Consider the following 16,186-nt stretch of genomic DNA (forward strand, 5'->3'; position numbering starts at 1 on the left):
ATTTTAAGAGAAGTAGTCGCCCAGTACCAATTTTGTGGAAATCCCCAAACTCTTCTCTCCAGTTTGAAAGAAAACTTTCCACTCCAATTATTTTTCCTATTATGTAGCTAGTATTATATTTACGCTGCTACCACTGACTTAGTTTTGGTCTCTGACTGGTCACACCTCTTTTCCGACAGACCATTCCTTGTTCATGTGTCTGGGCTATTTTTACATTCCCTCTTGTGCTTGCGGTCAGTTAAAACATTTTTTTTTTTAAAATATGCATTGTCTTGGCCTATTATTTTGCTTTTACTTCCCCTCTCAGCTTTCTCCAATCAACCTGATTCACACACATTATTAGCATTTTGACACATTTTTTGATCAAATGCTTTGTATCTCTTTGGTCATCCATTGAGCTTTGGGTTTAATTTCTTTGCCCTACTCCCTCATGGGGATTTATCTACACTGCAGCTGAAACATCTCCATCTTTATGGCCTCTCATTTAAAATATATATTTTTGTTTTCTAAGCTTAGATTCCAGCTTATCCAGGCCAGATATATTCTCATTCTATTGAAATGTGCTCTTCTCCAATTGACCTTGAAATGGTCTGCATTCCTTTTCAACGTCTTTCTAAAACCACGGTTCATGTTTTCAATTTCTCAACAGTTCTCCTACTGATGCTTGCTTACTTGATCTAGTTCATTTCCCAGAACAAAATCCATCAATGCTACCTTAAATTTGGATGGACACTTATTAATCAAACAGGTTTTCCTGGACTTGCTTAAGAAACTCCTCATGTCTTTGCTCTTGCGTTTGTGCTTTTCTAGTCTAGAATTGGATAGTTAAAGTCTCCCTTAACTCTTCTCTACAGCTTCCATTCACCCAAAATTTCCCTGCGAATTTGCCGCTCAATCCTTCCCAGTAGTTAGTAGCATGAAAAATAGTCCCACAAGCATAATTACTCATCATTTGTTTTTTAATTTTACTAACAAAATCAGTTGGGTATCACTTGGTGTAGTCCCAGAAAGTGAGTTGAAAAAGGTTCTTTAGGATTCCAACTCGAGTTGGAGAGTGTATGTGTGCAAATGGTGAAAGAAAATTGGTTCCTACATTTATTGGGGTTAAATGCTTGCTGCCGAGATTCAAATATAAAAATCTGTGGAATTCTCTGCCACAGAAGGCAGTGAAGGCCAATTCACCGGATGTTTTCAAGAGAGAGTTTGATTTAGCTCTCGGAGCTAACGGAATCAAGGGATATGAGAAAAAAGCAGGAACATGGTACTGATTTTGGATGATCATATTGAATGACAGTGCTGACTCGAAGTGCCGAATGACCTACTCCTGCACCTATTTTCTATGTTTCTAAAAGTGGCTGCTTGATGATCGTCAGACTATATTCCAGTAAGATTTATCAGCTTCAAGAGAATCATAAGCAAACTAAATTTCTGGTTAATATTCTTAAAGCTTGTTTTTTTTTTTAACAGGCGGAGAGACCTCAGCATGCAAACCTTCAACCGTTCGGCTTGCTCCTTCATTTTCGTTTCATGCTGCTGGCCTTCAAATGGCTACGCAGGTGCCTCATTCTCACCAGCAATACAGTGACCGTCATCAACAAACTGTAAATGACCAGCAGGTGCCTGCATTATCATACACTGACCAACTTCAACCAACTGTAACTAATCAGGTATGCTTGATTTAAGAACATATAGACTATCAACTTCATTCAAGTTCTGCTTGCCAATTTCAGGAACAATTTGCTTAATTGATGTACAAATATATTTTCAAGGTCTGACAATCAAGCCAAGAAAATTGTTCAAGTATTCCCCAAATTCCTTTAAGATTGAAAAAACTTTTCTGTTGGCTAGCTCATTGATAGACTTTTTATGAGCAACCACAATGATGTTACAGTGTTAAATTTATATGGATATTTGTACCCATATTTTCCAATATTTAGCATTGACATTCTTACTGAAATGTAAGTTAACAATCTTTAAATTGATTTACATTTTCAGTGCTGGAGTCCAGGTGATCATTACAGCAACAAATTCCCAGCAATTCTGCCAGTAGAATCTAAAAAGAATGGCGTTAGCTTCTCAATCATATCTTGCCAAGTTATTTTACAAATCCGACTTTTAAAAACTATAAAATAATCTATTATCAGAAGAGTCCTGTACCCAGCTTTGCTAGCTGGCAGAGATATTTTATTGCATCACCTGTGGCCATTTGACAGCTGAAATCATGTTAATATACAAAGGGGTGCATAGCGACAGAGAATTAAGGTACAAGGTATGTGGAGAACAATTGGGCAGTGATTGTGAAAGGTGGTCAGCAAGTTCAACTTATGTCCTGAATGTCTGGTAATTAATTGTAATGATATAGGTCAACGTATAAAATCAAAACAATGCAAGTTGTGAATTCTTTATTTAATGCTTTAAATAATGACTTTAATACATTAGAAATGAAAAGGAAAATTATTCAAGTTGTGGTAATATATAGCAATCAGAAATGTATTGGTTGTAACCTTTCAAATGATTTGGGATATATTGATGTATGTAAATTGTTACAGAAATTCATAACTGATGAATCATCTTAAGAATTTTCAAAAAGGCAGTGGAGCATTTAGTTATTTGAACCCTTTTTAGCATTCTTTATGGTGATCTTATCTCAGTCCATTTGCCCACTATTGCTATGGGTTGCATGTTACCATTGTATATAATATTAACCTTTCAATCAGTACCACCATTTACAATCCTTCAAGGCAGTGTTGCAATCTTCCTTCTGTGTAGTAAAACTGATTTTAAAGGGTCCAGCTCAAATTGAAAACTTTTGTTTTGTTTTTTCACTGTTGTGTGAAATAATTTATTCTTATCCACCCTATTGATTCCTTTCATTGTTTTAAACAACTTCATCTTCTAGGTCCTCAACCCAAGTGACCTGTCTTCTTGATATAACCCTATACGTCTCTCTGAGCATATTGCATCAAACACAAACTACACAGCTGTGAAGTACAGGATAATCCAGGCTTATTTAATGATCATTAATGATAGTGCCTGACAGAAAATCAAAAGGGAACCATTTGGTTGGGAAAAGAAAGTAAAGAGAGAAAAGTGAATCTTAAAGCCTGATAACTGATGTCGCAATGATTCCTGAATTGGGGAATACTACGATTAGCTGTTTGATCTGGAAGTTGGCATGTTCTTCAGTCTGTGCAAAATAAATTATTCAGTTAATGAGGGAAAAGGAGATCTCTGTGAATATATCCTCTGTTAAGCATTTAACAGTACAACATAGGAACAGACCATTTGGCCACAATATCCTCTGCTTGCCTTTGATCCATATCCCTCCACTCCTTGCGTATTCATGTGCCTATCTGAAAGTCTCCTAAAATACTGCCATATTGGCCTCCAGTACCATCCTTGGTATCACTGACCAGTTTCCCATACTCCGAGTAAAAATTATACTTATCCTACAAGCTGTGTTCCCCTTAAACGTATTCCCCTTAAACGTATTCCCCTTAAAACTCTGACCTACAAGCTGTGCCCTCTAGTCTTTGATATTTCCACCCTGGAATAAAGATACCGACTATCTGCCCTACCCATGGCTCTCGTAATTGTGTATACTTCTATCAGAGTCTCCCATCAACCTCCGATGCTCCAGAAGAAACAAACCATGCTTGTCCAACCACACCTTGTAGCTAATACCCTGTAATCTAGAGAACATCCTCTTCTGCACCCTCTCCAATGCCCCCATGTACTTACTGTAAATGGATGACCAGAACTGTACATTTCTGCACCGTCTTAGTAGTTCTACCTGCTTGAGTTGGCACTTTTGGGGACAATGGACTTGGACCCCCAGAACCCTCGGAGCATCTGGGAAAATGTAAACTATCTCCTTACTTTTTATCTCCAAAAGAGCCACCCCAAAATGTAAATTATTGAAAGCTTTACTTCTGGTTGGAGATAATTCAAAAATCTGGAGTCCGTTGGTCCATTTGGATGTAAAGGAAAATTGATAATACTTTCAGTTGGAATATGAGAGTACCTTGGACTTAAGTGTTGTAAGAAAATTGAACAAAGAAAATGAGCAAGAGTGGGATATTATGTTACCGTTGTACAAGAAGTTTATGAAGTCGCACTTGAGTATTGTGTTCCGTTTTGGTCACCCTGCTATAGGAAAGAAACATTAAACTGGAAAGAGTGCAGAGGGGATTTATGAGGATTTTGTCACAACTCGAGGGTCTGAGCTATAGGGAGAGGCTGGGCAGGATAGGACGATTCCTTGGAGCACAGGAGGATGGGGAGTGATTTTATAGAGGTGTATAAGATCATGAGCGGAATAGGGTAAATGTATAAGTAGTCTTCCCTGGGAAGGGGAATCAAGAACAAGAGGGAAAGGTTTAAAGTGAGAGGGGGCAGACTTATTTGGAGCCTGAAGGGTAACATTTTCACATTGAGGATTGTGGGTAAATGAAGCAAGCTGCCAGAGGAAATAGTGAAGGCAGGTGCAATAACATTTTAAAGACAGTTGGACAGGCACATGGACAGGAACGCTTTAGAGGGATATGGATCAAACGAGGGAAAATGGGACAAGTTTGGATGGGGCAACTTGGTCAGAATTGACAAATTGGGACGAAGAACCTGTTTCCATGTCTCTATACATTTTCTTGAAGTGCATTAGTGTATCTAAATTTGTAAAGATTGTCAAAAAATATTTCAAGTCAAAACCATTCTTAATCTTGTTTTATTGACACTGAAAGCTTTTACTTTTTTCTCGGGTGGACACCTCTGATATCCGGGGACTAACCTCATGTAATTCTGTACAACTGATGAGATTTTATAATACACTTCTGTAGTTTGCATCTAAGAACTTCGAAAACTCACTGCAAATTACCATGTAAAAACGGCAGGGTGTGACCATGGTCTTTATGATTCTAATGCCTTGTTCCTTGTTGTTGGATCCTGACTACAGTACAAGGCATTTTGGCTGTGGTTGGATCAAATGAACAGAGTTTAAGATGAGAATATTCTTGGACTAGCTAATTTAGAATTAGTTTTGCTGTGATTTGAAGTTTGTTATAACTGTCTAGCATTTGATGTTTAAATTCTGTTGGGTAAAAAGGCCTGATTAATGAAAGGATTATGGGTGATGTGCGACTTGGAGAGAAACTTGCAGGTATTTGTAATTTTCTTAATCGGCTGACATGTCCATCTTGTAACATCGGAGGTTACACAAAAAAGCTGGAGAAACTCAGCGGGTGCAGCAGCATCTATGGAGCGAAGGAGATAGGCAACGTTTCGGGCCGAAACCCTTCTTCAGACTGATCGGGGGCGGGGGTGGGTGGGGACAAGAAAGGGAAAAGGAGGAGTAGCCAGAAGGCTGGGGGATGGGAGGAGACAGCAGGGGGCTAAGGAAGGGGAGGAGACAGCAAGGACTAACAAAATTGGGAGAATTCGATGTTCATGCCCCCGGGGTGCAGACTCCCCAAACGGAATATGAGGTGCTGTTCCTCCAATTTCCGGTGCTGCTCGCTGTGGCCATGGAGGAGACCCAGGACAGAGAGGTCGGAGGCGGAGTGGGAGGGGGAGTTGAAGTGCTGAGCCACCGGGAGGTCAGCTTGGTTATTGCGGACCGAGCGGAGGTGTTCAGCGAAACGATCGCCCAACCTCCGTTTGGTCTCACCGATATAGATCTGCTGACATCTAGAGCAGCGGACGCAATAGATGAGGTTGGAAGAGATGCAGGTAAACCTCTGTCGCACCTGGAACATCGGAGGTTGAGTGTTTAGGGGAAGTTATTGTAAATTACAGGAGTGCATTTTAAAGTGCTGCTCATGGAAGGAATAAATATTTGTGGTGGTTTCTAGGGTGCTGGCGAAGTGAATTGCTTTGTCCTGTATGGTGCTGATTTTCAAGTATTGTTGGAGCTGCACTCAACCAATATACTCTTAGAAATGAGTCATTTGCCACAGAATACATAGCCTCTGACCTGCACTTGTACCCACAATATTTATGTGGGTTTTCCAGTTGATGCGAATCTCCTTAGTATTTGGGCGAGGAGGAGCAGGGTAATACTGAAAGAAAATGTAGTAGGAGGAGAGAGATCACTTGCTGAAGTTCAATTCTTTTTTCTAAAAACATTGTTGTAGCAGATCAAAATTTCTTGCATATTTTTTGTAAGAGGAGATGTTGGAATGTAAGGAAGCATTTAATTATGTTAGATTTGCCTCTTTCCCATTTTACTTTCAATATTTATTTTAAAAGGAATCAATTTTTGACTTGCAAACCATTTTGGACATAGGTATATTGGATATGAAAAGAATAGATGTATTGAGTAATGGTACATTTGGTACAAGGAAGCAATTTAAAGGCATTAGTTGCAATGTTCCTTGAAACAGAAACCTTTTCTGTTTGAAAACCTGCAAGTAATTCTCTTCCTTCTTGTATTATTTGCTCCTATTCTCTCTATAATTCTCTCTTTTACTTTCAAAAATAAACTTTCATTAATTACTGGCACTTATTTTTTACATGTTCAGCCGATCTTTATTTAATAACAGATTGTGCTACTCCGAGATGGTTGCAGTTTCAGATTGAAACTTGGCATTCCATTTTAATGCAATCTCAACCGAAAATATCAACCACTTCTTTGCCTCCACAGATGTTGCTCGACTAGCTGAGTTGTTGCTGAGTTATAGAGAGGATGTTTCCACTAGTGGGAGAGTCGAGGACGATAGGTCATAGCCTCAGAATTAAAGGACATTATTTTAGGAAGGAGATGAGGAGAGTCAGAGGATGGTGAATCTGTGGATTCTTTGACACAGAAGGGTGTGGAGGCCAATTCCGTGGATATTTTTAAGGCAGAGATAGATTCTTGATTAGTACATGTGTCAAAGGTTATGGGGAGAAGGCAGGAGAATGGGGTTAGGAGGGAGAGATAGGTTTAGCCATGATTGATTGGCGGAGTAGAATTTTACTATCACTTATGCCCTTATTACCTACCAGCAATTTATTTTGCTTCAGATTCCAGCATTTGTTGTTTCTTAGACCTACAAATGTTGGTTTACAAAAAACAATTGTTTAAAATGCTTTCCTAAAATGTCAATTACTTCACCAACATGACTCTTTGGATAGTTCAACCCTTTCTTCTCTTTCTTGTAATCGTTTTTCTGGACCTGCTTGTTTCTGGACCTGGTAATTCTAATTTACTTGTTCTATCACAGGCTCTCTGTATCAAACAGCACAGTGTAAGTTAGTGCCAGGGTTGTCATATTTTACAAGTTTTAAACTCAACCTTGTTTCAGTCCATTATTTGCAGTTAACATTATTTTTGACTTAACTGACAATTGTACTTTGATTCTCACATTTGCAACCTCTGAATAGTGTTAATGTATTATTTTTTTTTCTTTAGGGTGACATTGAGGAAATCAAAGTAGATTTATACATTTTAACTACTGTTATTTTCCCAGTGGATGGTGATTCTCAGAAATTCTCTACCACAAGTTTCTGGAGGCTAGTTTATTGGAAATATTAAGAGGAAGTTTTTGAAAGATCAGGAAAAATGGTGCTCGGGGAATTGACACAGATGAGAGTCTGGAGCTAATATTGAATAGTAGGGCAGGCTCGAGGGACCGAGCGGCTTGCTCCTATTTTCGTGTTATTTTCTTTAAAATTGCTGTTGCAATTAACTTTCCCACAATGTGGAAAGAACATGTGGCATTAGAAGAAAAAATTGGTTTGATTTCTGTGTATACATTTTTTGTGCAGTATGCATTCTATTATTTTTCTTTAGGCTTGTATTCCAACATTAATGGAAAATATTAGCTCTAAAAAAATGTGGTTGATGGTTAATTATGATTTCTGTTTTTTATCCTTCCATGCACCCTTTTGAAAATATGGACACTGTTACAGTTCCACTTGGTGGGGGGGGGGGGGGGGGGGAGGGGGATTGATTGATCTGAAAAAACACACTGGAAATTTTGAGTTCCATCCATTGATTTTGAAAATGTTAATTGTATTATTATATTAGAGCTCCTGAAAGATGGGAGAAGGCAATTTCAGTGGTGACTTTCAAGCGACGATTCAAAGTACTCTTGGAAAAGCAAATAATAGAGTGGATGATGTGCTGTAACATTCATTGATTCTCATAAACTAATTTATTTGAGGCCAGTATCTTTATATAATGTTACTGCTACCCTTGGAATGTGCTTTTGTGTCCACATCAAGGCTGGTCCTTCAAATAATCAATACTGTTATTTATTGCAGGTGATGCCTGATGTTGTCATGTTGCAACGGCGAATGCCCCAAACGTTCCGTGACCCTATCACTGCTCCACTGAGGAAACTTTCTGTAGATTTGATCAAAACATACAAACACATTAATGAGGTAAAGCTTGCATTTCTAAGGTCCATTTATGAGACAAAGCAATACATTTGTAGTATGCCTTTGTTAATTTTGAAATGTTGAAATTGGATGTGGTAATTTTTCTTGCGATTAAATCAATCCATGGAAAACAATTTTGATAGTGAATACAATTACATTGGATGTCAATTAATTTGTGTTCACAAGAACCCCATTTAGTGTATTGATTCAATGTTTTAAATTTGTCCAGTACTTGACAGTTCTCAGCTGTTCATTTTGTACTCTGCAAAGATATTTGGTGGACCTGTGATGTCTTAATTTACCTTTTGAGCTTTTAAGGGCATTTTTCAAACATTTGAGATGCAGGAACCTAATTCTGGATTGACATTGAATCTCACCGACCTTTGAAATTTGTATGGGCATTTCAGCTTACCGGTAATTATTTTAAATAATTAGTTATTTATGATTGTGACAGGAGGATGTCCTTTTTCACACTTCAATTGAAATATTTCTCTTATGGCTGTCCTATTCGATTTGGAGTTTGAGAGAGGCAAAGGCAGTATTATATTTTTCTACTTCAAGAAAATATATTTTCAGTACTATCAGTAGAATCTGTATATCTGCTTTTATTGGACATAAATAATATTATACCAGAGGGACAATCTGCTGGAGGAATCTGATGTGAGGCAGCATCTGTGGAGGGAAATTGACTCATTTTGGTCAGGATCCTTCATCTATGACGGGCAATGTGGGAAAAGCCTGAACTGTTCAGGCTTTTCAGGCTGTTTATATGCTGTAGAAACAGACCCTTTGGCCTACCAAATCCATACCAACCCTTGATCACCCGTTCACGCTAATTTTATGTTATCTCACTTTTGCATCCACTCCCTACACAGCAGGGGTAATTTACAGAATCCAATAAACCCATAATATTGCATGTTTTGGGGATGAATAGAATTTCTGCCAGTGATTAGTTTATGAAGTCGTTATATTAGGACGAATTGGGTGAAGACAAATGTGAAACAATCTAACATAGTTCTCGAATGCTCCGATGTAAATGCAGAGAATTATAAATAAGGTTGTTGACTATAAACACAGGTTTTCACAAGGTGCATTATATAATGGCTAGAGGAGAAACCTAGCTTAAAGGGGCGAAATAATTGGAAATTGGTAATCGTACCTATGAGTTGCCCAGAAAAGATGAGGAAATGAAAGCAGGAATGTAGATAAATGTACTGATCTGAGAAACTACTGCAGTTCTGCAGGCGATGATGTATTTGAGGAGATTGAGGCCCATTCAGTCCCATTAAATTTAATGAATAACTAAATGGATTGCCTATTCATAAATAAAATGAAAAAAATCAAACGCCTGGATCAAACATTCGTGGGAGAAATGGAATACTGTCAGCAGTGCTCAGAAAGGGAACTATTCTATTGACAGGCTTCATTTGAATTGGGCTGTAACCAACGATTTTGCAAATTGAATAACTGGAGCTCCAAAAAAGAGTTTGTGCTAAATTGTAGAATAGATGGAGGTGTGTTCTGATGAAGGGAAATTGAGAAGAGTTTTTGATGATGCATAGTAGGTGCAAATGGGCAAGGACTCAATTTTTCACACAGAGAGTGGTGAATCTCTGGAACTCTGCCACAGAGGGTAGTTGAGGCCAGTTCATTGGCTATATTTAAGAGGGAGTTAGATGTGGCCCTTGTGGCTAAAGGGATCAGGGGGTATGGAGAGAAGGCAGGTACGGGATACTGAAGTGGATGATCAGCCATGATCATATTGAATGGCGGTGCAGGCTCGAAGGGCCGAATGGCCTACCCCTGCACCTATTTTCTATGTATCTATGACAACCAGAATCTGTCGCAAAGATACAAACATTAGAGTATTTCAGGTAGACAAAAATGCTGGAGAAACTCATGGAGCGAAGGAATAGGTGACGTTTCGGGTCGAGGCCCTTCTTCGGACTGATTTGGGGGTTCGGGAAGAAGTAAGGAAGAGACGGAAACAGTGGGCTGTAGGGGAACAGGGGAAGGAGGGAGAAAGCAAGGACTACCATAAATTGGAGAAGTTAATGATCATACCACTGGGATGTAAACTACCCAAGTGAAATATGAGGTGCTGCCTCTCCAATTTGCGGTGGGACTCACTCTGGCCATGGAATAGGCCCAGGACAGAAAGGTCGGATTCGGAATGGGAGGGGGAGTTGAAGTGCTGAGCCACTGGAAGATCAGGTTGGTTAATGCGAACTGAGCGGAGGTGTTGGGCAAAACGATCGCCAAGCCTGCGCTTGGTCTCAACGATGTAGAGCAGTTGACAACTGGAACAGCGGATGCAATAGATGAGCTTAGAATATTTCAGGATGTTTAGGGAACATCCCATGTCTAACAGGGAAAAATGGCGCAGATGCAATTGAATGCTCTTCGTCTGAATCCATTCAACAGTGGTGGGATTAATTAATAGTCTAAATAGAAACAAATATAATTTAATAACCACTGAAACTACGTGATTAAAAAGTGACCAATGTTGGTAATAAAATATTCCGAGAAGTATTCTAATGTCTTTGGAAGAGAAATGCAAATTAGGTCAGGAGATGATGCATTAGATCAGGAGATAAATGCAGTAGAAAAGCAGGATTTGAGATAAAGCTACATACAATTAATTTGAGTGACTGAAATAGCAAGGGAAAGCAAATATTGCACATTGTAGCAATGTTACAAAATTTTGAGATTTTAAAAATCAAGTCTGCAATTTATCCCATCAGATAAAGCATAAAAAGAAGTTTAATTTGACACCTAATTCACTTTCATATCTTCAGTATTAAAAACAGTTATGGCCATTTTCATACTCAGAAATTAGCATCTTGTTCCCTATTGCTTTTCCATTCACTTAACACTAAAGCTGTGATCAAGGACAGTCAAAAGCCCATAACTTTCTTAAAAATTAGGAGAACTTAATGAAATTTTCAGTTATTATAGATTGAAGCATTCTGAAACAAATATGAAACGATCTTACTTGGATGACCTGAAATTAAAGCATATAATTAGTTAGTTACCCAATTGGAGCTAATTACAAAATTCAATTACTAGATCTAAACATCTATCCATTTCTTAAGAAAAGGTTAACATTTTTAAAAAGCCTAAGTGTCCAAATAACATTCACACAAGAATTCACAATGTAACATGATTTTAAAATCTCATTGTCATTAATTTATAGGCCAAATGGAAGGAATTTAGTGTTTAATTCCTGTAAATTAATGGGCATTTAAATCATCTTGCGAGTGGGATTTTGTGGAACGCGCTGGTTTGGAACGTTGCGGTTGCAGTGAATTTAAACCCCATATCGGCAGGAAAAATACTGCCGGTTCGTATATTTACATAATGACATTTTCGCAACGTGAAATTTTGATTAAAGGCATCCTAAGAAGCAAGTTTATATGAAAAAATAAACTGCATACCTTGCCTTGTCCCCTACGTGAGATCCATCCCATTGTCGGCGTTGACGGCATTTGAAGAAGATTTTAAATTTACTCCAACAATTAAATTATCCAGCGCTAATTTTAATAAACTTAATAAAACGGCAGTCGAAGCGATTTTTCTTTAGCAACTAAACAGCCTGACAGAGATCAATTTGAATAGGCTGCAGAAAAATCGCATTTTAAACCCGCCCCCCTCTCAAAAGGCGCCAAAGTCACGCACACGGGCAGTGGCAGAACTGCAGCGCCGCTGAAGCTAAGTTTTGTAACATACCTACACATTGCCCCTTGAATAGTACATGTATTGAGGACATATATAAATGAGAAAACCTGAGGTATATGTAGGAAAGAAAATAAAATCACTGACTGCCCGAGCCAACATGTTGGCTGGGCAGGCCAAATTAGCGGAAGATGAATGAATGGATTGTAAAACAGATGATTTTCAAGCTCTGCATTGTTGAGGAATCGATGAGAAACTTTATTTCATTGTGTAATGATCAAGGGTCATTTGGTGTGGTAGCTGAGATGCATTTTGGGATCAGTAACCATAATAGGATAGAACTTTAAAACCAAGATTAAAAGTGTTTTATTTAAATCTGAATGAAGAAAATTAAGAGTTTGAGTCAGAGGTTGGCTGTATTAGATTGAGAAACAATATTACGTTACGACATTATATGAATACATGGTTTACGTAATATATATCCTGTAAAATACCCGACAGGAAAAGTGGTCCAACTTGGCCATCAAGCGAGTAAAGGCAGCATTAGATCAAAGAAAGTGCTTATAATATTACCAAAAGAAGCAATAAATCTGAAGATTGGGTAAAACTTTAGAATTCAACCAAAAAGAGCCAAGGCATTGAAAAGGAGTGTAGAATATGCAAATTGTATAGCGAGAGGCATGAGAACAGTTCATTGATCTTTCAAACTGGTAAAGAGTAGCTGAATTTAATGTGTGCGTCCCTTATATACAACAAAAATTACCTTGAAGAATAAGAAAATTAACGTGAGATGATACCATTTTGTTGATCTTTACAGAAAAAAATACAATACAAAATACAAAAATATACAAAAAAGTGGAGAATTGCACTGTGAGGAGCTTAAACAAATTCCCCTTAATTTAAAGTAAAGCCATTTGGTAAATTATTGAGACTGAAAGGTGATAAAATACCAAGAACTGTTGGCCTGCACTCTCAGGCTAAAAAGAGGTAGCCATGGTGGTGGTGTTGATTGTTTGCAACATTTGGAATAGTGCCTGCAATTGGGAAGGTAGCAAATGTAACCCCGAATTTATGAATGGCAGGAGACTAAACGAGGAACTGTGGGCCAGTTAGCCTGACGTTAGTAGAGATAAAATTATTTGAATACAGTGGTAACTGAGCAGTTTTAACATCATAATAGGATTCTGCAGAGCTGGCATGAATTCATGAAAGGGAACTCAAATTTAACAAATCTCAAATTTAGCTAACCTGTTCGATTTTTTTGAAGTTGTAACTAGCAGAAAACTTAAGGATAACTAGTGATTTGGTGTATTTGAGTTTTCAGAAAATATTTAGGGCACAATGCAAATTTATTAAACAGTTGAAACACGTGATCTTGGGTGTTGAGGATTAGTTAACAGACAAGAAACATTTGAATGAAGGTTCCATTTTTGGAATGGGAGGCAGTGACCATTGTGATTCGGTATTGTGATTCGGGTTGGGGCACCATCTGTCCACCATCAATGAGATTTTGAAGGGTTTGAGAAAGATGTCTTTTACCCAAAGTGTGATTGGAATCTGGAATGCGCTGCCTGAATTGGTAGTAGAGGCAGGTATTTGCACAGCATATAAGAAGCACAGTGAGAGGGTAATCTTATAAAGGTGTATAAAATCCTGAGGGAAACAGATAAGATAAATGCGTGGTGTCTTTTACCCAGGGTAGGATAATCAAGAACCAGGGAACATTGGCTTAATGTGAGAGGGGAAAGATTTGATTGGAACCTACAACCTTTCATTCTGAGGGTGTTGGGTATATGGAATGAGCCAAAAGTGGGCAAATCGGACTAGCGTAGATGGGGGAATCTTAGTAAGCACGGATGTGTGGGCCGAAGACCCTGCTTCCGTGCTGAGGGACCCGATTACTCAAGTATTCAGATGAGCTCTTGAAATCTTAGCTTCAGGGAAGCTATGAACCAAGATGCTGGTGAATGGGTTTAATCTAGATAGGTAGTACTTGATGGTTAAAATTATGTGCTTCTGTGCTGTATGGCTCTACCTGAGCAGTTGGAGGTTGCTCAGCACCATCTTCTCAAATACAAATAAGGTTGGGCAGTAAATGCTGGCTTTTTCCACCCCAAAAACTAAATGTAAAAAGTCAGAAGAGTGTGCAACTTCAAGGAGAAACTGCAAATAGCGGTGTTCTCAGAAATCTGCATTTATCCCCCTTATTGGTAGAGGTCATTGGATTGGAAGGTTCTGTTGGATTGCCTTTTGTTCAGATCTACATTAGACCAGAACTCGTGTATATAAGACTCTCATTGATAGACCAATGTGAAGTGATAAATGATCCGACACATCTGTTGAAATTTCATGGACAAATGTGGGAAGTAATTTTGTTTGTATTACCTCTTTGGAATATATCTGCCAAAATAAATGGTAAATGTTGTAGAGGCTATCGGAGTAAGTAGATTCATAACGTTGAAGGTGGTAGGACAAACTATAAGCCCTATTAAAAGCTATATATGATCATTGGCATTAATAAATCAAAGATGAAAATAAAAGTAGTACATTTTAGGCCCTGTACTTTAGGAATTAAGTCGAGGCCTTTTAGACTGCAGGGAAAAGATTTACTTGATTTATTCTAGAGCTGTGAGACTTAATTTATGCATAGACCAAAGAAGCTGTGGTTCTCTTTAAAAATATTCAAAATTGTAAATAATTGTAATAAAACAAATGAGTAAAAATGGTTTAATGTGGAAGATAATAACTAGGGAACAGAGATGTGAAGTAGTAAACAAAAAAATCATACCTATCTGCTCCTTCAGCCTCAATCAATTTACCATTAAGTTTGTAATGCAGCTTCCCATTCTTTCAGCCAAAATACAATCATTCTCATGTTTGTGCATCAAATTTCAACAGCTATGTGTCTGACCACATTACCAATCCATGATAGTCTATCTGTCAGTGTCATCCTGAATGATTGTATTCTAGGATCTGGAATCCACTGCCTGAAATGGTGATAGGTGGATTCTGTGATACATTTCAGCAGAGAGCTGAATAAAAATTTAAGGTTAATAAAATTACAGAATCGTATGATTAGAGCTGCAATCTGGAATCCCTTACATAGTTGTACTAAAGAGCTGTCACAATTACAATGTGTAGGAAGGAACTGCAGATGCTGGTTTACACCAAAGACAGACACAAAATGCTGGAGAGTGAAGAAGGTTTTCGACCTGAAACGTCACCCATTCCTTCTATCCAGAGATGCTGACTGTCCCGCTGAGTAACTCCAGCATTTTGTGTCTGTCTTAAATTACAATGGAGCTACGGAGCCTTGTTTGTGACGTATTCATGTATACAATATTAAACTGTTTATTTGAATGAACACTTTGGAACCTTTTTGTATAATGGCCAAAGTAATAATTTCTGCATGGCCAGATTATTTTAATAAATCACTCTTTGATATGTAATTCCCATAATCGGATCATAAATCAGTGTAATGTTCTCAGAAGCCTAATCAAGTACATGTTTTTTGATGTTCCCACTTCAGAAGAAGCTATTATGGCTTTATTTACCCTTTTACTTGATCTTTGAGCCACATGCAGAATCAGTGTAGCTTTGATTTTTGGGTGTAAAGACAAGTTGCTCATCAGTGGCGAGATCTGGGGTGGGGGGATATTTAGAGCATTAGTTGCTGTGTCGTCCACATAACCATATAACCATATAACAATTACAGCACGGAAACAGGCCATCTCGACCCTTCTAGTCCATGCCGAACACGTATTCTCCCCTAGTCCCATATACCTGCGCTCAGACCATAACCCTCCATTCCTTTCCCGTCCATATAACTATCCAATTTATTTTTAAATGATAAAAACGAACCTGCCTCCATCACCTTCACTGGAAGCTCATTCCACACAGCCACCACTCTCTGAGTAAAGAAGTTCCCCCTCATGTTACTCCTAAACTTCTGTCCCTTAATTCTCAAGTCATGTCTCCTTGTTTGAATCTTCCCTACTCTCAGTGGGAAAAGCTTATCCACGTCAACTCTGTCTATCCCTCTCATCATTTTAAAGACCTCTATCAAGTCCCCCCTTAACCTTCTGCGCTCCAAAGAATAAAGCCCTAACTTGTTCAACCTTTCTCTGTAACTTAGTTGCTGAAACCCAGGCAA

General features: G+C 38.3%; 1 protein-coding gene across 7 annotated transcripts in view; it reads left to right on the forward strand.

Moving 5' to 3' along the window:
• The window catches only part of dyrk1aa (dual-specificity tyrosine-(Y)-phosphorylation regulated kinase 1A, a), a 113,020-nt gene that overhangs the window by 59,928 nt on the left and 36,906 nt on the right, over positions 1-16,186 (forward strand). For all 7 annotated transcript variants that reach the window (XR_008724485.1, XM_055645136.1, XM_055645135.1 and 4 more), the window contains 2 exons: positions 1,468-1,667; positions 8,242-8,361. Coding sequence is in view for 6 of the 7 variants with exons in the window: in XM_055645136.1 (XP_055501111.1) it covers positions 1,468-1,667; positions 8,242-8,361 (320 nt within the window). In the remaining variant the exon portion in view is untranslated. The remainder of the gene's footprint in view (positions 1-1,467; positions 1,668-8,241; positions 8,362-16,186) is intronic.

The sequence above is a fragment of the Leucoraja erinacea genome, chromosome 13 (assembly GCF_028641065.1).
Source record: "Leucoraja erinacea ecotype New England chromosome 13, Leri_hhj_1, whole genome shotgun sequence".
In the NCBI taxonomy this organism is placed as follows: domain Eukaryota; kingdom Metazoa; phylum Chordata; class Chondrichthyes; order Rajiformes; family Rajidae; genus Leucoraja; species Leucoraja erinaceus.